Below are 26,798 nucleotides of genomic sequence, written 5' to 3' on the forward strand. Positions count from 1 at the left end.
ATCAGCCGATGATCGATTATCAATCAGCCGATGATCGATTATTGGGAGATCTGATCAGCCATCACCGCGCAAATAATTCGATAATCGAAACAAAAAACTGACGGGGAGTTAATTCAGGATCGATTATCGACCGTTGCCAATATCGCGGATCGATCATCATCAATCGATCACCTCCAACACCCTCCACCCGCCCTCCTGCCAGCTGTCGCCCGGGGCCCAGCCCTGCCCATCGATGCTCTCGACGCTGGGGTGCTCCCCCAATCGATGCGCTCGGCTGCTCCTGCGGCAACCTGGCTATCGATGCGCTCCGCTGCTCCCCGGGGCGTCTCCCCTGGCTCGATGCTCTCGGCACTCGCCGACTTCCCTGGCTCCCCTCGGTGCTTCCCTGGCTCCCTGCTCGCTCGATTCGTTCGGCGCTCGGCTGCTGCCAACGCTCCCCCTCCCCTCGGAACGATGCTCTCGGTTGCTCCCTGCCAGCTCGATGCGCTCGGCGCGCGGTTGCCCCCGCCTGTCTCCTGGCGGTGGGACCGGAAGTGGCTCGGGCAGGGGAGGGGGGGCCGCTCCCTCCTCAGGTGAAGCCGCCGCCGATGGAGCCGCCGCTGCGGAGCCGCTGAGCCCCCCAGTGCCCACCCCCGCGCGGCCGGGCCGGGGGGGCCCCTCCCCCGCAGCCCCTCCCCTCAGGTGAGAAGGGGGAGGGGCAGCGGTCGGGGGGACCGGGAGGAGATGGCTGGAGCGGGGAGGGGCTGGAGGAGGGCTGAGAGGGGGAGGGGCCGGCCGGGCCGGGAGGGGTGGCGGTGGGGTGGGGGCGGGGATTCAGGTGGGATGGGGGGACCTGGAGGAGCCGGCTGGGGTGGGGGCGGGGGGGGACCTGGAGGAGCCGGCTGGGCTGGGCTGGAGGCTAGAGAGGCGGGGGGTTGGCGGATGGATGGATGGGGTGGGGGCGGTTGTCCGGGGGAGCCGGGGAGGCAAGGTGGGTGCAGAGACATCTGTCTGTGGGGGCGGGGTCGGCATGGAGGAGGAGGCGGGGGTCATGGGTGCAGTTGGCTGGGGTGGGCTGATAGGGGAAGGGCCTGGGGGGGAGAATTGGGGAGTGTTTCCCTGAAGCTGAGCAGTCGCGGAGACTTCCTCGTTGAAGCCCCCTTTTTTTTTTTAAGGGCAAGGGCCTGGGGTTGGTACCTGGCATGGGAGGGGATAGGCTGGGAACGGATCTGGGTCCTTCGACTTTCCCGTCTTGTTTCCTCCCCACAGAGCACCCTGCAAGCTTGGTATCTTTAGGGAAGAGGGGTGCAGGGGGTGCACCCCTCCCTCCACAGGGATCAGGCTAAAGAATCCAAAATAAATTGTCACCTCCTAGGGTTTTACTTGTAGTCACTTTTTGGAAAAGAAGGAAGAAATCCACCCCACCCCACCCCTCCAAAAAATGTCCCTTCCAGCCTTGTTGCCCTTCTCCCTTTACCTTGGCCACTCCCAGCTCTCAAATGGTCTTGCACTTTGAAATGATATTTCTTTATAAGAAAAAATAAGCTTAACCTGAGTGTTTTGTTGGCAAATGGTAGTACCAGGCACCCTGGGGCGTGTGTGGAGACTGCTGGCAGCTGGTTCATTTCACATGTTTAGAAATACAACTAAAGTTTCTTATTTCTAGTCCTTCGGGGACAGTCTCTCTCTCACTTTGGATGTCTGTAAAGCTGATTTGCTTCCCTGTTTCAGACAAGTGTCTTGCATGTTGATTTGTCTGATAATCTTACATCTTGGAGGAATTTCTTTTCAGTTGGGCCAAGTAACTTACCCTTTTCCTGGCATGGCAGATGCAGCCGTGAGGCACGTTGTATGACTGACAGATGGTGTGATGGGGAACTGGAATACTGTCCTGTAATGCACACGCACAAGGTGGCGGAGTTGAGGTTAAGGCTGCTGGTGGATAATACTTAGCACTTTTCATCTGAAAATCATGAAAGTGTCAGGTTGGTGTCTGGGCTGTAGATGCCTATTTCCTGGCTGGTGTTTAAATGCTCAGCCTTATTTCCGCACTAACAGTTCCATTTGTTGGGGGGATTTGCAAGATTTAATTTGTTTATAAGGGAATGTGGTCCCTAATTTTTGCCAATCAGTCTCTAAGGTCTCTGTCGCTTATTACGGTAGTATCTGAGCACCTCATAATCTTTAATTTCTTTACCCTCGTAACACCCCTGGAGAGCGGGGGGGCAGGAATGCTATTATCCTCGTTTTACTGATGGGAGCCACAGAGAGGCTCAGTGACTTGTGCAAGTCGTACAAGAAGTCAGTGGTGGAGCAGGGAAGTGAACACGGGAGTCTCAAGTTGCAGGCTAGCGCCCGATGCTGACTTTATTTGTATTACCATAGTGTGTAGGAGAGGAGTCCTAGTCATGGGCCGGGCTCCACTGTGCTAGGCGCTGTACAGATCTAGCCAGTGGGCCATCCTTTCTTCATCACCTGATGTTCAGTGCTGCAGGAGGAAGAGGTGTGTGCAGAGTGCCATCTGGTGAACGGTGCCTGACCACGACTGTATGTTGTTTGCCTCATAGATGAGGATGACTGAGAGCCAAGCAAAATCTCAACTTCCTCTGTAGATGAGAAGTATTGCCTCACTACAGCACACCAAAAGTATTACTCACTGGGACAAGACATTGTCCACAGGCCCTGTTGAGAAATTCACGGTCCCGGTACAACATGTTCACTGTTTCTCTTCTCCCCCCCCCCCTCCCCCATTTCACTTTATTTACACAGAGGTGACGGAGGTTTTTGGGAGACCCCTGAGCTCAGGGCCCCAGTGCAATTGTCTCTCCTTCTCCCTCTCTCATCAGCCTGGTTGTCCATGTTTGGAAAGTGCCTCGAGGTCCTCGGATGAGCAGTGCTGTGTTAGTGCAGGGAGCAGTCCATTCCTCATGTCCTGAACCTGACACAGTAAGTTTGGCATACAGAAGGGCCAAAGGCAGTGTTATCTAGACAGAGCTGTGGGGCGTGTTCACATTAGGAATCAAGGTGTGTTCTCACCACATGTTCAAATCCTAAAGACAAGGCGGTCTATAGTTTTCATGTGTGTTAGGAGGTTGAGGTAAATGCTGGAGGGGAGCCTAGAATGCCTTGTCTTCCCTAGGATTTCACCTTGTTAGCTAATGTGTGGTATGATCACTTCCCTTTTTGCTTGGTGAAGACAAGGCTGTGGTCATTGCTGAGTTGTTGACCATGGCTGGAGAGGTATCGGGAGGCGAAGGATAAGTATTGTCCTCACTTAGAACTTGCTTCGTGCATGTAGCGAGAGACCAGCGCAGATGGGATAATGATTTTTGGTTTCGTCTTCGCTTTCGTTTTCAGAGACTCCAGGAAACCTTAGAGACCTCAGTTAGCCATGCCTTCCCCCTCTCCCCCACAAAGGCTGAGTTTGGAGGCAACTTGGCCTAGCAGTTAACTTGATTCCCCAAAAGCCTGTATTACTTTGAGGAATTTATACAGCAGCAGCTTGTACTCTGCTAACGGAATTATAGGACCCCAGATACTAGGTTTTCATCTCCCATCCTATGAGATGGAAAGGGGGTTATCTGAGGTCACCAGAGGGAGAAGAGAGAGAAAATGCCAAGGTAAGCAAATGGGGGGAGAGAGCGCATGAGGATTATTTATTCTGTTTGCAATAGATCAATTCAATGTAAAACTTGTGTGCGTCTGGCATTGGTACAGTTAATGTTAGTCAAGTACATTGTGTTTCTATACTGCCTCCTTGGATCTCAAAATATTGGTGTTCAAAAGTGCAGTACGCCTTTATTTGTAAAGGTCGCTGTCACTCTAGTCTGGTGGGTAGGAGTGGGACCGACTTTCCATTTGTCTATGACTCCGTCTAGGCAAATGCTGAGGAGGTTGCGTTTTCCTTCGTTTCCTTAGAAATAAGAGAAGCCTTGCATTTCGCGATACCTCTTGTAGTTTTCAGCATAGCAGCCTATGATTATGGTTATTATTTATTTGAATTGTGGTGGTGACCAGAGAACTCAACAAGGATCTAGATGCTGTACAAAAACATGGTAAGAGACGGTCCTTCTTTTTGTGCTTTGAATTCACACTTTGTTTTAAGTTATTTAATCTTAGTGTTTAAGAGCAGCAGTTGAACTTACTATTTTATTATGCCTTCATCAATGGCCTTTAAATAAAAAAGTATATTGATTCCTGGGAAATTTACACATAAGCCTCCTATTAGAAAGTTACATCTATAGGGGACTCTTTCCAGTGATATAATCCTAAAAAGAAGCATATTTGCTTCAGTCAAACATGGTTCTTGTAACAGTTCATATTTTTATATAAAAGCCACTAGGTTACACCTAATTTTGGGTATTGCCCAAAGGAAATGGATTTAGATCTCTAAAGTGGTTTATCATATCTCTTGTCCCCCCTTGATTTTCAAGCAGTCTTTATAGAAGGGACAGAATTTTTAGCCATATTTACTCAGTCTTTAGAATAAGGGACTCCAAAATGGGAGTTATTTAAGAGATGCTCGCGAATAAGTGTGCTTGTGCATTGATGTTCTTAGAGGAAGAAAATCAAACTTATTCTCATAGCTTATGATGTTGCTAAGTATAAGAAGAAGCTGGTGATGAGTTGAACAGAGCAGTAAAGGGGACCTGTCCCTAGTACAAAGGGATCTCATTAAACTGGGTGATTGGGCGACAAAATGGCAGATGAAATCCAATGTTGATAAGTATGTTGCACAATGAAAAAAAGAATCCCAACTATCCATACAAAATGGTGGAGTTTGAATTAGCTGGTACCACTTAAGAAAAAGATCCGAGAGTCATCGTTGGTAGTTCTCTGAAAACATCCGCTCAATGGGCAGCGACAATCAAAAAAGCCAACAATGTCAGGAACCATTAGGTATGGGGTAGATAATAAGACAGAAAATACCATAATGTCACTATATTAATCCATGGTACGCCCACACTGTGAATACTGTGTGAAGTTCTGGTCGCCTCACCTCAAAAAGATACATTAGAATTGGAAAAGGTGCAGAAAAGGGCAATGAAAATGATTAGGGATATGGAACAGTAAACATATGAGTAGAGATTTTAAGACTGGGACTGTTCCGCTTAGCAAAGAGATGATACCGGGGGGATCTATAAAATCATGAATGGCATAGAAAAAATAAATAAGGAAGTGTTATTTGCCCTTTACATAACACAAAAACTAGGGATCACCTGATGAAATTAATAGGCAGCAGGTTTAAAACAAACAAAAGGAAGTACTATTTCACACAACCAACCTGTGAAACTCATTGCTATAGGATGTTGTGAAGGCCAAACGTATAACTGGGTTCAAAAAGCAATTAGGTAAATTCCTGGAGGACAGGTCTATTAATAGCTATTAGCAAAGATGGTCAGGGACAAAACCCCATGCTCCAGGTATCCTTAGATCACTGACTGCTAAAAGCTGGGACTGGATGACAGGGTGGGTCACTTGAAATTGTCCTGTTCTGTTCATTCCCTCTCAAGCATCTGGCACTGTCCACTGTCGGAAGACAGGATACTGGGCTAGATAGATCATTGGTCTGACCCAGAATGGCCATTTTTATATAGTAGTCTTCTATTGAGTGAGTGACTTAAAAATGCGATGTAGAAAGAAATCTTTCTCCCATCCCTAAAGCAATAACTTGAAAAGGCTGCAGTTTAACACTTTTCTATTACATTAAAGTTACACGGGGTACCTCATTAAGCTGCACGCTTCATAATAAGCACCAAGAAAATCAGTCGTCCCTTTCCAATTCAAAAACGATGCACTGGCAGAGGCTGCCTTTTGGTCTAGTATTAAATTGAATTCATTTTCCAATTATACTACTGATTGTCTACTAGTATATTACAAAGCATTAAATAATGAAAACTAAACTGCAGTGGATACAATAAAGGGACACAGACAACATCATGATGCGCTAACTTTGCATTTTGATTTTGTCTATTTACTTGCTAGTTTGTCAAAGACACCTAGTTGCAAAGGGTCTTCTCCAGTTACCTGCACTTAGCTGCGGCAGAGCATGAGAACCCGCTTGGTGATCTGAAAGCTGCTGCTTTGGCCTTTAAATCATTGACAGTTTGATTAAAAACAAACTTTTTAAAAAAATCCTTTGAGCAGAGCTTATTTTTGAAATGCTTCCAATGACCCAAACGTAAAACAAAAACTGGTTCATCTAATGAACATCTGTCTGTAGCAAAGGTGGAAAAAAGTCCTCATGCTGGAAAATAAACTGCTGCTGACGGAAACAATGGGTTGGAAAAAGAAAATACAGGGGCGTTTATGGCTCTGATCAGTTCTTACCTAGCAGCGAGAGGGCTTTAAGATCTAATTATGGCCGTGTCACCCTAGATCTGTTTCTTGACACTTCCCACAGTTGAAGCTCCACGGGTGGTGTGATTCTTGTAGGAATAAGACTAATACCTGGCACTTCTATAGGGATTTTCATCCACAGGTCTCAAAGTGCTTTACCAAGGAGGTCAGTATCATTATCCTGGTTCTGCAGATGGGGAAACTGAGGCACAGAGTTACGGTGACATGCCCAGTGGTGGAGCTGGGAATAGAACTCAGGTCTCCTGCATCCTGTCCAGTGCTCTGTTCCTTAGGCCATGCTGCCTCAAGACCACAGTCCTCTTCTAAGCAGATATAGATGACGTGGTTTAAAGCTGATAGTTATCTGCACTCTGTATACGTTAGCACTCGCCATTAGTACTTAGGTTGGAGCTACAAAGATGCACAGATCTCTTGGTAAGTTTGTCCTCTGTCAATGACTCCGTGGCTGATTAAGTCATTAGAAGAATGAAGATGTTCTGAAGAGTTTGCTTTTAGACATTTGCTTTTCCCAGTTTGAATGATCCACCTTGCTGAACTGATTGTATGGTCAGCTTGTGAGAAAAGTCTGTGTTCTTCCTGGACAGCCCTGTGTTGGAAGGAGAAAGGTAACCTATGTTGCAGTGTTTGCTCTTGGTATTTATTTCCATGGGCATGTTTTTGGGATTGGGAATGTCTCCGGATGTTCCTGATTAGCTTCATGTCGTGACTGAAAATACTTCCATTATATCCCATCACCCTAGTAAAATAAATTGTCTTCAGTTTTCAAAGCCTTCTTCTAATTGATAAAGAAAAGTCCAAGTGGAGAGGGGGTCTGAAAACCTTTGAAGTGATGCCACTAATTAAGCACTTTGTTGTCTACTGATCAATGTTATCTCAATTCCTGGCATTTGGCTTTATATCTCAGCGAGCTGTACAAACATTAACTAATCCTTGTAACACCATTTGTGAGGTGGGTATCTTCACCTGTATTTTACAGATGGGGAACCTGAAACACGGGCAGTGAAATTACTTGCCTGTGTCAGTGGCAGCAGTTGGGAGCAGAGCTCTGAAGTTCTGGATGCTCGGACTGCTATACTATACCGTCTCTCTGGTATCTGTGTCCTAGGAAGGCAGCAAGGATGTATTTCAGAAGTTCTGACAATACTTCCTTATGAAACCAAGTGCCTAAAGAAAGTTTAATATATAAAGCCGACCCGCAAAGGACCAAAAAGTTTGTCATTTTTTATTTTATTTATTTACTTATTGCTTCCTTATGATGATAAAATGTAAGGTTTTTGCTTGGTTTTTTAACCTTCAGGAATATCAAGTCTTGTATGACTTGTTTTCTGATGGAAGGTGTCCTGGAGGACTAGAAAATTGTTATGGGAACTTTTTCAGCACTCAATTGAAATACCAGTTTGACTCTTTCAAATGTAGCTTTTCTCCCAAGAATGCATCAGATGTTAGAGTTAAATAGACGGTTGGAAAAACAAATAATGTATGAAAGTCTAGCCGAAGGGGAAAAAAAAATCACAACAAGCCTTCCTCTTCTGAATTGCTTAGGTTTCCATTTTTATGGCTATGATTCTTAATATAAAACATTTCTTGGTGATGGAAAAAATAAACCAAATTCCTTTTGGAAAAAAAAGTAAAATTAGAACAGGAGCATGAACTCTGGCAAGTCAAATGTAAAAGTATAATTAGGCAGACCAAAAAGGAATTTGAAGAGCAGCTAGCAAAAGACACACAAACTGAAGAAGTAGGAAGGCTGCCATACAATCAATGGGATCACTGGACAATTGAGGTGCTAAAGGAGCACTCAAGGAAGACAAGGCCGTTATGGAGAAACTAAATTCATTCTTTGCATTGTTCTTCACTGCTGAGGATGTGAGGGAGATCTCCACACCCAAACTATTATTTTTAGGGGACAAATCTGAGGAGCTGTCCCAGATTGAGGTGTCAGTAGAGGAGTGTTTGGAACAAACTGATAAATTAAACAGTAAAAGATCACCAGGACCAGAGTTCACCCAAGAGTTCTGAAGGAATTCAAATATGAAATTGCAGAACTACTAACTGTGGCATGTAACCTATCACTTAAATTGGCCTCTGTACCAGAGGATTGGAAGATAACTAATATAACACCAATCTTTAAATAAGGCTCCAGAGGCGATCCTGGTAATTACCGGCCAGGAAGCCAATTTGTTGGGGAAGAGTCAATACGGCTTTTGTGAAGGGAAATCATGTCTCACCAGTCCAGTAGAATTCTTTGAGGGGGCAACAAACATGTTGATCCAATGGATATAGTGTACTTGGACTTTCAGAAAGCCTTTGCCAAGGTCCCTCACCAAAGGCCTTTAAGTAAAGTAAGCAGTTGTGGAATAAGAGGGAAGGTCGTCTCATGGATCAGTAACTGGTGAAAAGATTGAAAACAAAGCATAGGAATAAAAGGTCAGTTTTCACAGTGGAGAGAGGTAAATAGTGGGATCCCTCAAGGCACTGTACTAGAACCAGTGCTGTTCAGCATTCTCATAAATGATCTGGAAAAGGGTGGTGCGCAGTGAGTTGGCAAAGACTGCAGATGGTACAAAACTAAACAAGATAGTTAAGTCCAAAGCAGACTACGAAGAGTTACAAAGGGATCACACAAAACTGGATGACTAGGCAAGAAAATGGCAGATGAAATTCAATGTTGATAAATGGAAAATAATGCACATTGGAAAACACAATCCCAACTATATGTACAAAATGATGGGTTTGAATTAGCTAAAGAGAGAGACCTTGGAGTCATGGTGGATAGTGCTCTGAAAACGTCCGCTCAGTGTACAGGAGCAGTCAAAAAAGCTAACAATGTTAGGAACAGGATAGATAAGAAGACAGAAAATATCATAATTCCACTATATAAATCCATGGTCTGACCACATCTTGAATGCTGCCTGCCTGCAGCTCTGGTTGCCTCATCTCAAAAAAAGGCATGTTAGAATTGGTAAAAGTTCAGAAAAGGACAACAAACGTGATTAAGGTATGGAACAGCTTCCTTCTGAGGAGAAAAAAAAGACTGGAACTGTTCAGCTTAGAAAAGAGATGACTGGAGGATGAGGGAGGGAGTATTATAGAGGTCTGTAAAAGCATGGTGTGGAAAAAGTGAATAAGGAAGTGTTATTTACCCCTTCACCTAACACAGGGGTCACCTGCTGAAATTAGTAAGCAGCAAGTTTAAAATAAATGTAAGGAAGTACTTCTTCACACAAATCACAGTTAACCTATGGGACTCCTTGCCATGGGGTTGTTATAAAAGCCAGAAGTATAACTGGGTTAAAAAAAGAACTAGATAAGTTTCTGGAGGATAGATCCATCAATGGCTATTTCCGAAGTTGGTCAAGACACAGCCCCATGTTCTGGGGGACCCTTTAACTCTGACTGCCAGAAGCTGGGACTAGAGGACGGGATGGATCACTCGATAAATTTCCCTGTTTTGTTCATTCCCTCTAATACATCTGGCAACGGTCACTGTTGGATGACAGGATGCTGGGGTAGATGGACCATTGGTCTGACCCATTATGGCTGTTCTTAGGTTCTTAATTCAGAAAACCTATTGGACAGTTAGCCACAAGGATTTAAAAGCAGCTTGGAATCTCACTTGTTCCATGCAGTTTGGATTAATTGTAAATTAAACATTAAAATGTCCTTATTTGAAGAGGGCTTTGTCTAGGGAATATTTGTGACCGGAGAAGAGAAATGTCTCCATCCACAAAAAATGCAGCTTTCTATTTGATGAATACAGTTTGGCTAGAAGGTGTTTTGATTTGTATGTTTCATTTTTAGAGAACAAAAAGTGTTAAGTGTTAATGTCTTCCCTCTTGCCTGTGAAGGAAAGTACTTCAATTCTCAAACATATTCCATCAGGTACATACCTTACATGGGCTTGACTTAAAACCACTGGATAAAATATTCTGATGTGTTACAGGCTGTTGTTTGAAAGTTTATTCTGTTGCTTTTTTTAAACACTGCCCTCCTGGCTCTTTTTGCACTACAAATTTATTTGGTATTGTATTTCTTAGACCAGCTATATCCCAGAACAGAGTTTAATAACAGCTGAGGAGGGCAGAGAGAAATCAGAGGTTATAGGCAGGAGAGAAAAGATGGATTTTTAGCAGAAACTTGCAGTAGGATGAAATCTGTTCTACACAGCAATTATTGTTTCGACACCACCTTTTTAATTTGGGATCTTTCAATGTTAATAGGGTCATTTTAAGGTCACAGCCCACTCTCTAAATTATTGGAAGCTGGGTATACATTTTGAAATATCGTCTTAGGCCTCCACCCCGTGCAGAACGGGGGCCCATAGCTCACGCAATTATAACGTATTTCCCCGGCTGTTTCAGCATAAGTGGAGGCACGCTAACCCTAAAGGTCACTGCAAGATTTTCAATCTAGACCAGATCTGTCTCCTTGAAGGAGAAGATGAAGCGAGTACGTTTTAGCACCACTGACCCTGTGAGTATCTCACTTTCTTTACACCCTGAGTGGAGGGGAAATAAATGCATAGCACTATAACGCTGGCTATCGCAAGTTTACTTCTGAGCTGGAAAGCACAGGCTGTTGTCTTTGCAGCTAGTTGTCTTGATTAGTGGATTCACTGAAGCTGGAAGTGTTCATTGCTCCTTGCTATCTGTTGCGCTCGTTTTCTCTGCTAATTGTTTTCCTGCCACTAAAACGTGAGGCTGTTCATTTGAACGGTTCCCTGGGGAGGCTCCGATTTATCCCAGCTCACATTTTGAATAGCACAAAGAGTCCAATTTGTGCATCTTAAACAGTGAATCATGGCGTGCATGAAAATAAAAAGTATGTTATCTCTAGGGAGACGGTACACATGCAGATCAGCTTTGAGTGTTGGACTCTCTTGAGGACCTGAAGAATTGTAATTGTTGTGGCCAGGCTTTACATAAGCCTGAGGTAGGATCTAGCTTTTTCTTCTCGTTAGGGGTTAAGGTTCATTGTGATCCTACTTCTAATCATGCAGATGCTTCAGTATAATTTGGTTGGAATTTAGTGTTCTCGTTCTTGCAATTATGGTATCAGGAATCTGAAAAGCGTTCCATGACCGACGCTGGGATATTTAAAATGCAGAGCACTATTTCACAGTACTTCGGCTATAACCAGGAATAATGGGATGAAATTAAGAGAAGAAAAATTTAGGCTGACTTCCAGTGAGAACAATAGGACTGTAGAATTGTGTCCCAAGAGACTGATGGACTCCTCATTGTTTGAGACACTTAAAAGCAGACTGGAGTCCGGGGAGGGATGGAGTAGGTGCGACCTAACAAGACTGTTCTATCTCTAGAATTCTTTCATAATCCAAATAACTATTAGGTACACAAAGATCCAGCCCTTTTCATCCTCGGAAGGGCATTCAAGTCCTAGCTTTTCTCAAAAGCCTCTCTCATTATTAGTGTAAACGAAATTTAGAAACTGCATCACAGTGAGATTGAAGATACTGCATTTAATTGGGCTATTTCTGAGTCCAACTCCCCCACCCCCACTGAGTCGTGTCACTAGGGGGAAAGTCCTTATTTCAGAGGGGATGAGAACGTCAAGCAATTCTAAAGCCATTCTGCTCTAATTTTAGTACATTTAAGTTCCTAATTTCCAAGCTGGCAATCATGTTTGAAAGCTCAGAGAACAGTGTAGTTATTAACCCGCGCTCTGCCCCAGTAGCCCTGTAAAATGGGATGGCTCAAGTGTGAAGTTTGACATGTTTTGTGTCCCTGTAGTTGCAGGTTCAAATCTCCAGCAGCCTGAACTCTGTCCTCTCTGAAGAGATTAATTGTTTTGTACATTTTGCTCTGGATCTTTCACACTCGACCTTATAAACCAAGGAGGATCCTATCTCTTCTGTGTGGACACCAAAGATCCCATGGGACCATTTTCCTCCAGTGAGCTAAATATCCCCTTCCCTTTCAGTTGGGCAGACTGTTCTGGGGGTAGCTGTATTTCACAGGTGCATTTGTAAAGGGCTTTGGGACAAAGGTAGTGCTGTAAATACAAGCACACTACTATCAAGCAGATGCTAACTGGCAATTGAGAGAGAACCTGAGAAGGGAACCATTTGATTTTCCTTTATTATCAAACTCCTTACAGACCCAGCGCACATCAGCAAAATGGAAAATTCACCCTTTGAAACAATCAGTTTCTTTAAAGCAGGGATTGTTTTCAGTCACCTGGCATTGCTGACTTTGAGATCGTAGGGACCGATCAGGGCAGATACTGAGTGTGTTTGTAAAAATGTCTCTCAGAGAAAAATACAAACAAAGCCATTTTCCCAGCTGAGGCTCATTAAGGCCAATCATTCCTAGAGTGCTGGGGTTTAGGTGGGTACTGCCTTCTTCCCCAGATGGAGCCAGTCTTCCAAAGTAAAAATTCCTGCTTTCTGGCCTCTGACTCCATCAAAATGAAGCAAATCAGTGGCTGACCCCGGGCTTGGACAACTGCTGTAAGGGGTTCCCAGTTCTCTTAGTCCCTTTTTGAATACAGAGATGGTGTCTGACCCTCACTTCTTTGATATTGCGCACAGTCTCTTTGACCTGAATACGGCTGCTTGTGTGACTCAGGATTCAGCACTGCAGAACTGGGCCTTGCGCTCAGTAGCACTCTGTTACTAGCTGATTACTTAGTTTGGGTGAGATCTCAGTCCTGTTCCTCGCCAGCCCCTGTGCACAGCTGAAAACAAAAATTGATCGCAATTGTTCTTAGTCTCGGCCCGGAGACCAAGGATTGAATAGGGCCCAGAGCTCCCTTTGCACACCTACTAGGGTGGCCCCTCCCAGACAGGCCTCAGGCATATTGGGAGAGTACAGGGAAGCTTGTGCTGCTTGTGGTGGAGCACCAGGTCGGTGGAAAAGCAACGAACATGCTGGCTGCAAGAGTAAGTTTGGGTCTGCTTGTCCCGAGTGTAGCGTACAAAGCAGGGTTTGCTTTGGCTCTGTAATTAACAAGGATCTTATGGAAATAGATAGCGCAGGTTTAGTTCTAGTGCCTGATTTGACATGGGCACCTGCTTTATTGAAAAATCAAATAAATTGGGGAAACCTGAGAAATAGACACGCCTCATACCAAAAAAAGCCACTTTTAAACATCCGCAAACACTCACCTTTTGAATGATTTTAGGATAATCACTTGCATTTTGTTGTGGTTTTTTAATTGAGTGTTTCCAATGGCTTGTGCAGAGTACAGGGAAAGTGGAGGGAGGGGGAACTAAACAAAAGTTATTTTTATTAGTTTGTCATGTGCCCTTTGAATGGAGCCAGGCGAATCCCCAAGTGTGCGCACATAACGTTAACAAGCAAAATTATGGATTCATCGAAAGTAAAACTGCAGGATGCATTTTAAACCACTGGTACAATATAACCTGGCGCTGAAATATATATATTTCAACCTAAATTATTTTCATCTTATAACGTTAATAGCCATTGTGGGGAGGAAGCTTTTCCTTTGTAATTCAGGCCTAAGAACTAGAACTGGAACTAGATAACCGGTAAATTCAGTGTCGTGAGCCACAGGTAGAGCAAAGACACAGCCTTGTAAGTTGTTTAAAAGCTAGGATGACAATAAGAGGTGCAAACCTCTCTGCTTGATTTTTGCCCACTTATTGAGGGTGATTAACTCTGAGTTTAGTCACCCAGAAAATGTTAGATTGACACATCGGGAACCAAGTCCTCGTGTTTACCTACAAAACAAGAGCAAGCAGCAATATAAACTCCTCCATACTCCCACCACTGGGGAGTTTGTCTTCATTCTGGAGGTTCGACACCACCTTTTGGGCTGCGAGGGCAGTTTCTGCTGTGATTACCAGCAGCAGAGCCGATTTTAATATCTGTGATGTGGATACTTGGGTTACTGGAAACTGAGCTGAGACTCACCAACTCACAGGACAAAGTCGGACAGACAAATAGCTATCAGGGAAGCCACTACCACCGCTGACCTGGAATGGCTTTAAACCGGTGACCCAGGAGCGAAAGGCTCCGTCTCGTCAAAGCCAGCTTGTCTCCAGGGATGCTTGTCAACTAAAATAAAGTGAGTACAGTAGAACCTCAGCGTTACGAACACCTGAGGAATGGAGGTTGTTTGTAACTCTGAACCAAACATTATGGTTCTTTCAGAAGTTTACAACTGAATATTGACTTAATACAGCTTTGAAACTTTACTATGCAGAAGAAAAATGCTGCTTTTAACCATCTTAATTTAAACTAAACACACACAGAAACTGTTTCCTTACCCTGTCAAATCTTTTTTTAAACTTTCCCTTAATTTTTTTAGTAGTTTATGTTTAACACAGCACTGTGCTGTATTTGCTTTTTGTTGGTCTCTGCTGCTGCCTGGTTGCGTAATTCCGGTTCCAAATGAGGTGTATGATTGACTGGTCAGTTCGTAACTCTGAGGTTCTACTGTAATTGGATCTGATGGATTAATAGAATCTGATTAATACATTAATGATTATATCCCACTTTTCATCCAGAGATCTGAACGTGCTTTACAAGGGAGGTCAGTATCCTTGTCCCTGCTTTGCAGATGAGACAGAGTGACTTGGCCAAGGTCCCCCACGAGGCCAGAGGCAAAGCTGGGACAAGATCCCAGGTTTCACGTGCGTCCTCTAGCGCTCAAACCACTACGCCACCCTAGCTCCCTGACTGCTCAGTCCATTTTTGCATTCATCTCCTCAAAGCTGCTGGCAGTTTGATTATAAAATTGTAACGTTAACACCATTTATTTGAGTTTCTTTGGTAAAAAATAAAATTGTAAAAACCCTTCTTTAAAATGGGAATTATCAGAAGAGGGTAACTCTGATTTCGTCAATCTTTTTAAAAAAAAGCAGTTTGCACAGGCTCTAAGTAATATTTGATCATTAAAAAAGGAGGAAAAAAGTTAATTCTCTGTTTTTTTCCCCCTTTGTCTTTCACATTTTGCAAATAACATTTATTTTTTTTCTCTCAAGGAGATAATCCATCGCAGCAAATTATCACTTTTAATTGTTCTCTAAAGCAAATTCTCCTAGTTTCTGAATGTACCAACTGCCAATTACAGCGTGAATTCTAAACAGCAAAACTTGTGTTTTTTGTGGCTGTACTCATTTTGTTTTTTAAACAACAGATGTAATTGACAAATAAGCCACTGGGATGTATAAAATGTTCATTATCTCTGCAGGGCACCAAGTAGCAAAATAGAAGGCAGATTTCACTTTTATTCTAGCATGCTCTTTGCAATGGCTGTCGCGAGACTGCTCAGCGGAGCATTGTGTGCTAGTTTTAAATCTCATTGAAAAAAGAAGCATCCTTTCTCACTGATCAAATGAAGCTGAGTGCTTCAGCTAAACACTTCTCACATTCAAGGCTTCGTGTACCTGCTGCCACCCCAAATATACCAGCATCAGTTTTCAATAGAGAAGTTCCCTGTTGAAATGAGCTCGACAGCAAAGAGTCAGTCTGATTACATGAATTGTACGTACAACTGCTATCATACCTCACCACTCGAGGTTTCAGATTAATTAGCAATGGCCTGTGGCCGCTTGTCCTTCTGGACCAGTGAAGTTTGAATCAGGTCTTGCCTTGTCAGATGCGCCAGGAGAATTGACAGACGCTTTTCTCTTGTCTTACTCTACTTCCAGTATTACAAGTTTGACTTTTAAGAACTAATGCCATTTGACAAACAGATTCTCATGTAAATGCTGCAGAACTGTGATGGCGGAGAGCTGAAGGCAGAGGCTGGGAAGAAAACACTGTATTCATTTTGTTGACTGGGAATCTTTGCTTGTTAGTTGCTTTACAATCGAACGTTGTTTTTTAGTGCCTAGAAAGTAACTCTTTAGTGAGCAATATAAATTTAGTTCCAAAGTGGAGATCAAATCAGAGTTTTACCTTGTTTCGCTGTGTCAAGATCAGTGCTGCAAACTGGCACTGATAAATCAGGGCTCGGTAAGTAATTTATTCACTATAAGAAGTTGATGGGCCCTTTTGCTGAAGGGGTTGTGTCTGGAAATAGACGCCAGCCCTGTGTTTCCAGAGGCTTTCTGACGGAGCTCTGCTTTCTCTTTTAGCAAAGTACCTTAAAGATGGATATAGAAGACTGCAATGGACGTTCCTACATATCTGGTATGTCACTTATTTTGCTGCTGTCCCGTATTTTGGATACCTATATTTCAAAAGGCCATTTTCTGTGTGAGAGTCTAATGCTGATGTATTGCTTTGCTCCAGAGATATACTGTAAGGCACTTAATTCGTGATGGTGATATGGATTATTTTCAGATTATCTAGCGTATCTTGTTAATGCTAATATCTGGAAAGTATTAACACGTCTTTGGCATTCACCATCTCAGCAACAGATACGTCCACTGCAAACAAGTACAGTTTTAGAAACTGAGTTAGAATTTAATATGCCAGGATCAACCTAATTATGCCAGTTTTTAGACACTTGGTTGCCTGTGTGTGTGATAGTCCAGTCTGGTCAGGGTGCAAATCCAGACCAGGGAGGAGTTGCCCTGCCTAACTCTGGTAGCTCTCAGCTTGAGATGCTCACACTCAGCAAGACACAATCTGAGTGTGTGTGCGCTTAGACAGCCCTGATTCAGCAGCCTGAATACAGCCCCACTCTGGCTTCCCACCAGCCTTGGTTACCACCAGTGAGATGACCCCAACACACTCCTAGTCCCAAGTTTTCCCAAACTGTGTGCCCTGATGTGTCCAGCCCTCACCTGGACAGCTCAGAGAAATAAGGTTTGTTTGCTCCTGTAGAGAGTCACATTCCACCAGCTCCTGACTTGAACTGGAGTTAATACTCACTCCACATTACACACAGCACTGTGTTGGCTTATAGTAAAAATAAACCATGTTATTAACAAAAGAGCATGAATTAAGTGAGCTCAAGGAAATAAAGGTAGAAAGCTTTACAAGTAACACAAAACATGCTTCTGATGGCTATCACTTAACTTACCAACCTATTGTCTGGGTGCAAGGTAAAATTCTGACCACAAGCTCCCAACCAGATGACTCAAAACGGCTGGCCACACCTTAGGCCAGGACCTCTTCACAGAAGAGTAACAGGCTGGCTTCCCTTGTCTCCCCAAGTGAAAGAGATCTTAGGGGCTGTCTTCCCCTTCCCCACAGCCCAGTTCCCAGAGACTCCAACTCCCCTCCTCCCTTTGGGTTGAAGGACTCTAGAGAGAGATAGAAAGCTGCCTCCCCCACTTCCCTGTCTGGGCGCACTGTTCCTTCCTTTGAGCGGCCACATACTTTAAAACACATTATCAATGAGTCTTCATAATTCCTCCTGTAGCGTTAATGCACACATTTCACAATGACATTAATTGCCAGCGTGTTCCAGGCATTCATAAACGACCTCCCATGATACACTAACATTGTATTCAATCAGCTGATTCAGTTGCTTATTATTTGACGTGAAGACCCCCTGTCTGTATAGCTCAGATAAAAATTCTCTTCCCTGCTGGGGTGTAGCCACGCTGTCTCTTCTTCCTCCCCCCCCACCCCATGTGTTAGCTTGATAGCTTTATTTATCTGTAAATGCATTCTCATTGTCTTTCAAAGTACTTTGGAAGTAACAGCCCAGTAGAAAATCCACATTCCTTTCTTAGGGTGGGGTAACTTCTGTTTGACTGGCAAATATATTTTAAGAATTACAATTTCAGTTTCTGTCCATAACTTTGCACCAGTTTCTTGCACCTACATGACAATGCAAATTAATAACCAGCAAGCTCTGAGCTTTCCAATAATACGTGACGTGACACCTCTTCGATACAGATTATAACAATAGGGCCACTGGGCTGAAGCTCACTGCTAGATATCAGGGTGCCCCTTCCCCTCTGCCCATGGGCATTCTTAATGTCACAATGTGCTGAGCTGTTTGGTGATCATTAGTACTTCATGCCATCCAGAGCACAGGTCAAATCTTGGCCCTCATTGCAAACTGAAGGAAAAGTATCTTTCCAGTGACATCTGGCTTGATTTTCAATACTAGATAGTTGAAGAAGTTTGATACCCTACTTAATTTATAGGGTGGATATTTTATTCTCCTCTGTTAGGCTCTTTCCACTGCACAGGAATACGCAATGCTAAACTTGCAAACAAATGTGATATTTCAGACCCCCACGGCTGATCTCAAATATCTGCCTTGCCAAATACTGCACTATTGTTTGTTACAGAGTGTTAAGATTAAATCTGGAGCTAAGGCTGGGTTTGGAGCCATGAAATGTTGCACTGGGAGAGGGCGAGGTGTGTGCGTGGGGTGAGTTAACATCTTTGTTGTTGATTGATTGTTACAATCTGTTGGTAACATGAAGGTCCTTTCGGACGTGAGTGACTAGAGTGGGTCGGAGTGACAGTGCGAGGCATTCGATGACTTGTGACCATCTCAAACGGTGGGCTCAGGAGTGCCAATGGGATTAAGAGACTAGAGGGTTGCCTAGGGAAACCTGGCTCCTAGTCTTTATATGTGAAAACTAGCTTGCTGGGGCCCTTCTGCTCTGTAGTGGGTATGTATCCATAGCATAAAAACCCCACACAGTTTGAAATTCAGTCTCTGCTCCAGGAAAGCCTTGGACTAAGATAAGGTTTGGTGCAGATTTATCAGTTATAAAGCCGGGATGGAGCACTGAGATAATCTAATCTGACCTTCTGCATAGCACAGGCCGTAGGGTTTCCCTGAATTAAGATTGTAGATTAAGGTGATAGGCAGTGACCAAAAGACTAGCTGGGGTGACAGTTGGAAGTGACGTGCATTAGCAGGGCTGTGAGGCAGAGCCAGGATTGTTGAAGGGGGGTGCTGCTGGCCAGGATTGGGGTGCACTGACAGAACTGTGCAAGGAAACACGAACACTGCCTCTTTGCTTACGACACTTCACGTTGTGCCCACTCTGACCTGCAGAATCCAGTGAGCCTCAGAGTCCGTTATTGTTCTTTTTGTTTGGTTTTTAAGAAAAGTTTCCTCTGGACCCTGGAGGATTAGTGCTGGCAGCTGGATTGTTGGTTTCTTTCTGGGTGCTGCTCTGCCTGTACTTTGCTGCTTGGGTTTTGCTCGCCATGAAGCTCTGGGTTTTGGCTGCCAGGATGCCCCTTGTTAAGTTACAAAACGCTTCCATGAGGAGAAGCGGACGGCTCGTGTCGTGCGCTGGTGGGTGCTTGCTGGAAGTGGCTGCTTGGCTAGTTTAGTTCAGGTTTCCACTCGGCAGAGCTGCATCTCCCTGCTTTGCAGCCAGGCTTGAACACGCCTGAGTGCACCTCGCTCAGAGGACTGCATTGTCTTCAAGCTGCTGCCTTGCTTTTCTTTGGGAACTTTCTGGTGAGCATCATCACCCCTCCCCTCTGCCTTTGCAGCAGGTTCCTCTTTGCCCCTGAGCTCCATGGAGATGCTGTAGTTTCGTAAGAATGCCTGAAATGAAAAGAGGGAGCAGCTCCCTTGATGTAATTTGAAGCCTGCTTGAGTTTAGGATGCGAGAACGCCTCGGTTCCGAATTCAAGAGCTGCTGGCAGCTTGCCAAGGAAGAAAGTCATGAAGGGGCTGCTCAAGAAGGAGAGAAGAATCAGAATCACACAATCGAATGCTCCTCTCCCCTGCGGGGTGGGAAAGCCGGCCAGGCTGGTGTCCGTTTTACGTCAAGGGCGCTCGTCGTACTCAGCAAACGGCTGCACCTGGGGCAAGAGGGAGGTGTGACCAGAAGGAATTGGGACCCTGCTTTACCCTGGCCTGTCATCCCAGGCTGCAAAGCGATGTGGGCAAGGATAATGTGAAACTAAACAACTCCGGCGTATCCGGCAGGAAGCCCCTCTGCTCACTGCAGCCTCCGGGAAAACATGAACGAACTGTAGCCTGCAAGTCGGGCTCCGCCTTCCCTTCTCACTGATGCTTTGATATCGCATTGCTACGGGGCTAAAATCAGACCCGAGGGAAGCCAGTAGAGTTGCACCCGCTTACGCCACATCTGAATTTGGCCTCGAGTGCAAGCCCACGACGTGGCGAGTGGCACATGGGGCGGTGGCTTCATTGGAAAGTCTCTTGGCTTCTTTTGATCAAAGTCAGGCCCCAAACCTTGTTTTAAATTTGCCTTTTAAAGTGAATTTAGTGCCAACTAAAAGTGCCTGATGGCTTGCCCTGGGGACTGAAGTCCTCTAACCCCAGAACAAGTATATTGTGGCCAGCTGCAGCACAGCCCATGCCCTGCCAGTACACCTCAGCTCTGCCCTGAAGTCTGCCCTTCTGAGGGTGTGGGCTAGGGGAAATTCAGTGTCCAGGGCCCATTCGATTCTTGACCTGACTGTTCAGACTGTCTGCAAGGGGGGCTCTGCGTGATGTTCTCAGCAGCTACCTCTCCGCTAGGAACCGGACCAAGAGCCCCCAAATCATTTGATACGGGTCTTGAATAGCCATAAGAACAGCCACACTGGGTTAGACCAATGATCCATCTAGCCCAATATCCTGTCTTCCGATGGTGGCCAGTGCCAGGTGTTTCAGAGGGAATGAACAGACCAGGTCATCATCAAGTGATCCATCCCCAATGGGTCAGTAATGACTGACTAGAGCTGCTTCAAAAAGAAAAAAACAAAACTTTTGTCAAAACTCTTCCACAAAAAAATGGCCTTTTAATTTAATTTAAACTTTCATGTAAGAATTTCCATTTTGGTCAGATTTTTAGGTTTTCACTGGAAAACCGAAAACGTTTTTAAGAAAACAACATTTTTGGTGGAAATTTTTTCCAGGGAAAATAAAATACAGTTTCCGATCAGCTCTGGGAATGACTCAGTTACTACCAGTCACGGGGGCAGTAAACAACACGTATTACATATCCATTCCCTGAGGCACCAAGTCCTCAGATAATATAGATAGAAAAATATCTCCATGGTTTTTAAAAAGAGAATAAAAGCCATTGTGTGATTAGAATGTTACTGTCCTGTTACCACCAAATGTGTGCTGTCAGATACTGAGAGAGTGATGTTCTTACTACATACTGACACCATCTCGTTTGCCCAGCTTTTTGCCTGAGGTGATTACTGGAAACAGAGAAGTGTATGTGTGAGGCTGTGGGAAAGGGAGCAAGGACTCCTGGGTTCTCTTCCTGACTTTGCAGCTGCCGTGTACGACAAATCATTCATCTGTGTAATGCAAGTTGTTTTCTGTCTCTACCTGCCTCAGTTTCCCCGTCTATGAAATGGGGGTAATAGCATACAAAGGCTAAGTGAAGCTTAATTACTCTGTGTTCCTTGGACAACAGGTGCTATAGATGAGCAAAGCATTATTGGTGTTGTGTGCTGAAGTGTTTAGTTACTGAAGAGTTACCTTGCGCTGCCTGAAGTCTGGAAGAGTGATTGGAATTGAAAACTCTGATGAGGCTATCAGAAGCCAGACGCTTGTCCCTCCAAAAAGTAGGTCAGAGGAGTGGGACAAATCTGCATTTCTCTGTGTGTATTTGAAAGGAAACTGTTAATTCCATTGTGAGTTTCTGGGCCTCTTGGATAGGTGCCCATGATTTCTCCAGAGCAGTTAGCATAATCTTCCCTTCTGGGTAGAAGGAAAGGGTTCGAGTTCTCTTGTGTGTGGTAGTGTTGATACTGAGGAGCTAATGAACTGCTGATGGGATGGCGTTATGATCTAAGCATCAGTTTGAAATTCTCAAACTCCCTGGCAAAGGCTCAGGTTTTAAGAGCCCCCTCTTAGCCCTTGCTACTTCAGAGAGAGGTCGGTTTATGTGCAATTTACTAGGTGGGGTTGGAGGTTTTTGGATGAGATCCTGTCAGCTCTACGGGGATGTGACATCCCAGGGCCCTTCTCATTAGAGGACGGGTTCCTAGCCAGAAGATTTCCTTTCCATTGCTATGCGCAGTCTATCTGCCTGCACCACCCCAGCAGAAGCTATGTGCCAGGGAGGGATTCAGTTATACCTGTGCATACGCAGGTTTAAAAGTGCTTTGGGATCCTTCAGGATAAAAGGCTCTAGAGAAATGTGAGATGACATAGCAAGAAGGGGCAGCTGCAGCTGGGACTGGCCTGCTGTGTGCTGGGACTGTTGGGAAGAGGGGGCACTTAGTCAGCTTGCTTGTGGGGTGGCAAGGTCTGGATTGCAGTAAACATTTCCCCATCTCCTCCTGAGTCCGTGACTAAGATTTAAAGACATTCCCCCCGCTCCCTACCTAACCAGGCATGGGTTAGATGTCTGTACATTCCTAGCCTTAATTATTTGGAAAACACGCCTCCCGCCCCACCCCGTTGTATTTCCTGGTACTTTGCTGAATTACTGCTTGTGTCCATGGACTGCAAGGTGCCCCAGGATGGCAGATTTGTATCTTGGCAGCGTGAGGCGTGCTCTCCTCTATGCTGTATTCACTCCCTGTTTGAGGTGGGTGCCCTGCAGCCATTCCCCATCAAGACGACTCTAGAGGTTAGCACCTTTTTGCCTTAGCTGGCTTGTTAAAGGGCTGGCACAGGACACGTGGACGCACACACCCTGAGCAGCCGGGGGAGCGAGCCTGCATCTCTGCAAAAGGGGATGCCGCAGCCCTGAATTCCTGCTAACTGTGCCGCTTGACTGTAAAATGACGGCCGTTTCTCTCACTTCCAGGAATCTCTTCTTCCTGGAAGGTGAGTGGCTGAGTTCACCCTGCCACTGACATGCAGACATGCACACACACAGCCTGTATTCCAGAGCTGTTTCCAAGGAGTTGGCTGTGATAACACTCCCGGCTATCTCCAGCAAGGTAGAATAATGTAAGTGAAATGGGAGGGTTGGGGGAGGCTTCTGAAATAACCCCGTGCCGTTGCTTTTTCTCTTTACGGTTGGTGTCGTTGGCGGTGGGGAGGAGGAAAGGGATGTGTGGCACTATCTGATATGCTGGGCAGAGGAAATATCTTTAGATGGAGATTAACAGGTTTAGGGAAGGAGAAGAGAAATACTTGACCATTGGAAATGCTACCGCAGGCTTCTGCCCATGGAAGAATGACAAAAAGGCAAACAAACGCTGGCAGGGCTATGGGAACAGAGCATGGCTTATGATCAGAGGTGCTAAGTGCCTTTAACAGAGATCAGGGGGCCCCTGTTTCCCCCTTTGCCCTCAAAAGTGCCTATTCTGAGAAGCTTTTAGGCTGTGGAACGTATGCTCCGTGTCTAGTTCAGCCGTAACACCTAACGCGTGCCGGAGGGGACTGAGAAATGCTGGGTCCAGCTCTTTGAGGGGCGGTAAATTGCCTTGACTGAGCCCCGCAGCATCACTGGCTTTTAGTATTGCGTTTGGTTGTATAAAATGGTCTCGTTAACCTCTCCTAGTTCAGAGCTAATATCCATAATCCAGGCTGTGTGGCTTCTGCTGGTGATGCATGTAGGCATAGTGTGACTCGAACTTGCCAGCAACAGCTTACTGAGCCAGTCAAAGCTTGGGGGAGAGGAAGGCAGAGGATCCGTGGGGTCTCAACAGAAAATCTCTCCAAATCCTGGTGCAGAGTGGAGCTGGAGGGGTGGAAATGCTGCCTGGAGAGTCCCAGCTTAGTGCGGTGGCTCCATGCCTCATAGTGACTTGCAACACGCCACATCACTTCAGGGCATTTCTAGTAAATGACTCCCATTGCCGGCAGGGCCTCCTGAGGCAGCATTCCCAGTGCCCGTCAGACAACGGGACAAGGGTTTATCCAGATGCAGCTGTTGGAAACCGTGTTACCATCTGCATTAGAAGTTCGCACTGCGACCGCTTTCTTCAGCCCAAAGTGCCGCACAAACTCTGCTCATGCAGCACCACTGAGATGCAGCCACTTCTGGGGTGCAGAGCAGCAGTCAGCACACAGCAGCGGTGGGGAGGGGAAATTTTGGCTTAGAAGGATGTGAAATCACCTCTGTCACGCACACGCAGGCTGCCCCGAAGGTTCTTGCATGTCTTCACATCAGATGGGCTCTTGGCTCGTAAGGGTTTGTCCAGGCAAGAAGCTGCATGGTCACCATTCATCTCAGAAGGGTGAAGAGCTGAATCTACCCCTTTGGGACTGAATTAACCCCTGGCCTCCCAGAGCTTATTTTGTGACAGCCGCCTTGTTGCGGGAAAGTGGCCTCCAGCCCCACTAAGGACCCAGTGTTGGTGATTGCAAACCAGTGTGCATCCTGCGCTGACTCACTGTCCCCATCATGCTGCAGAAAATAGACCTCTGCTTGGGGAGAGCATCAGCCCATCCCAGTGCTGCTGTGCTGTACCTGCAAAGGGGCTCCCTTGGGGGCTGTCCCAAATGCTTGCGTAGCCAGGGGGCCAGTACACCTGTGATCCGTCTTTCCAGCAGAGGCGCCGCAGTCAGCCTTGCACGTGGATCTGTTGATTCATTTCAAGCGTGCTGGCATTGTTTGTCCACTAGCCATGTCGTTGCAAAGCAGCGCCCAGTTTGCATGGCCCTAGTAGGTTTCTGGCCATCGTATTACCCCTCTGCAGGGGAGGGTTTGTCTGACTGAGCAGCACACTGTGGGGTTTGTCTTCTGACGCCCAAGCTAGAGGTGCATGCGGTCCATTCGGAGCCTCTTGCCAGTGCTCCACTGCCTTGCTTACAGGGGAGATGATTTCGCTGACTGAGGCTGATCTTAAAGCTCGCAGGAGCAGCCACATCTGATCTGTGTTCCCTGCTTCTTCTTCCCAAAGGTAGTGGGGATTCCTCTCTGGAGAAGGAGTTCAGCTCAGCGATCGTGGGACCCCCGGTGAGCACCCCAAACAGCCAGCACTCCTCCCCGAGCCGCTCCCTGAGTGGTGAGTACACGCCCCTCCTCGCCAGAGACGCAGCTGCCTCCACTGTATTAACCGGAAGGCTGGGCTCTCCGTTAGGCCGAACGGGAAGTTTGATGCAGTGAGGTTCCTTTTGAATTTGACTCTTCAAACTGAAGAGGGTAAATTCTGACTTCTTCAGTTCTTGTGTTCAGAGCAGAGTGGGGTTACTCACCCTGAGTTGCCCGCCTTTCTGCCTTGAGATCTAAAGTCACCTCTGTGGAGCCCTAGCATGCTCAGTTCCATACTTCACAAAGAAGCTTCATTTGCTAGTTTGGCCCAAAACCAAAACAGCTGCACGCTCCAGCCTCTGCTAACGAGAGAGGAGGAATTAATGCCATGGGATGCATAGGAATGAAGCGCTCCTTGCAACCAGCAGGTCTGATGTATTGGAAATGTAACAGGGACACCTCCCCATTTCCCCTCTCAATGGGATTTGGGGCAGGTGTGGAGTTGAAATATGGTTATTCCTGGGACTGGTCTCAGTGCGCTCGGATCCAATGAGGAGTCAATAATGTGTGTCTAGAGAAGTGCAGCAGCTGGGAGTGTATTTTAGCAGGCGAGGGATAGGGGTTTTTTTTAGCTATGGTAGGTTTCTGAAAGCTGCAGGGTGTTTTGAAATGAACCTCTTCAGCATGAGACCAACATTTACTTCCCTCTCCAGACAAGCGGCTAAAAGAGCTGGCAATGTCTGAAACAAGATCTCTGCAAAAGAACATGACTCTGGATGCAAGCAGCTCTGCTCGGGACACGCTGACAGCTAGTGTGCATCAGGAGCCTTGCCTAGGGCTCCCTCCTAGCCCAGTTTGCTGAGCAAGCATACGATATCTGGAGGTCCTGGGGTGTGCAATGCCAGGTTAGGGCTAGAACAGCAGCTCTCAAGTGGCTGATGAACATTAACTCTTAACCTTGGGTAATGTCCAGAAAATATGATGGAAAATGGAAAGAGCATACTGCATTCCACTTAAAATCGAAGGCGCATGCCATCCTAACGCCAGCCAGGACAGGTGACTTGCACCCTCTGATCACCTGAGGTTGCAGGTGTCGTCAAATCCATCCAGCTCCTGTTATGTTGGTTTTTTTTCCTCCTTCTGCTCAAGATCTATATTCAGCGCTCTCTGGAAACATCACCTCCCTCCTCCACGTGACTTTAACATCACAGCATGGAGTCACAGTGGCATGTGCCCTTAAAGGCTTGTCTGTGTCATGCTGCTGCTTTCTTGGACTTTCCTGGGATGTGGGTGTGGTGAGGCTGAGGAGCCAGGCTGAGGTGGGAAGGAGCGGTGGGGTTTGGAGACACTTCCCATTAGGAAGTTTGTAACGTGAAACATTTCAGCTCTGGCTCTGTATTGTGACTGAAATCTCTTTCTCCACAGTCCAAAGGTGAATTAAACTGCTTTTTAAAATGCATTTCAGAGCCCACATCAGTAAAATGGGCAGATCTGATTTCAAAATTGTCCCCAAAACCCCAATCTACTCGCCAGCCCTTCACTGTGGCGATTGCTGAGAAATGTAATGTTTCACTTGTGTCTCAAAAATGGCATGACCCCAGTGGAATTTAGCAAGGCTGATGTAGGCTTAAATTGTAAACATGCTGTTTACATCACAAGCTTCCTAGGCAGTGGCCGAGTCTCCCTATGTCTTTACAGCACGGCTCACTGTTGGCCTTTAATAGAAATAGCACTGAATCAAGAGAGCCAA

The 26,798-nt window shown here is 45.7% G+C and overlaps 1 protein-coding gene across 4 annotated transcripts in view; it reads left to right on the forward strand.

Moving 5' to 3' along the window:
* The first annotated feature begins 541 nt into the window (after positions 1-541).
* The window catches only part of IKZF4 (IKAROS family zinc finger 4), a 45,022-nt gene continuing 18,765 nt past the window's right edge, over positions 542-26,798 (forward strand). For 2 of the 4 annotated variants that reach the window (XM_067529874.1, XM_067529876.1), the window contains exons 1-3: positions 542-681; positions 16,406-16,460; positions 24,978-25,082. In XM_067529874.1, the coding sequence (XP_067385975.1) occupies positions 16,421-16,460; positions 24,978-25,082 (145 nt within the window). In that variant the 5' untranslated portion in view covers positions 542-681; positions 16,406-16,420. Of the gene's footprint in view, positions 682-2,907; positions 2,926-16,405; positions 16,461-24,977; positions 25,083-26,798 lie in introns of those variants that run through there. The other 2 variants (XM_067529875.1, XM_067529877.1) reach the window with 2 other exon arrangements.

The sequence above is a fragment of the Emydura macquarii genome, unplaced genomic scaffold (genome assembly GCF_026122565.2).
Source record: "Emydura macquarii macquarii isolate MOO-44397 ecotype Brisbane River unplaced genomic scaffold, CSIRO-AGI_Emac_v2 contig_2994, whole genome shotgun sequence".
Classification (NCBI taxonomy): domain Eukaryota; kingdom Metazoa; phylum Chordata; order Testudines; family Chelidae; genus Emydura; species Emydura macquarii.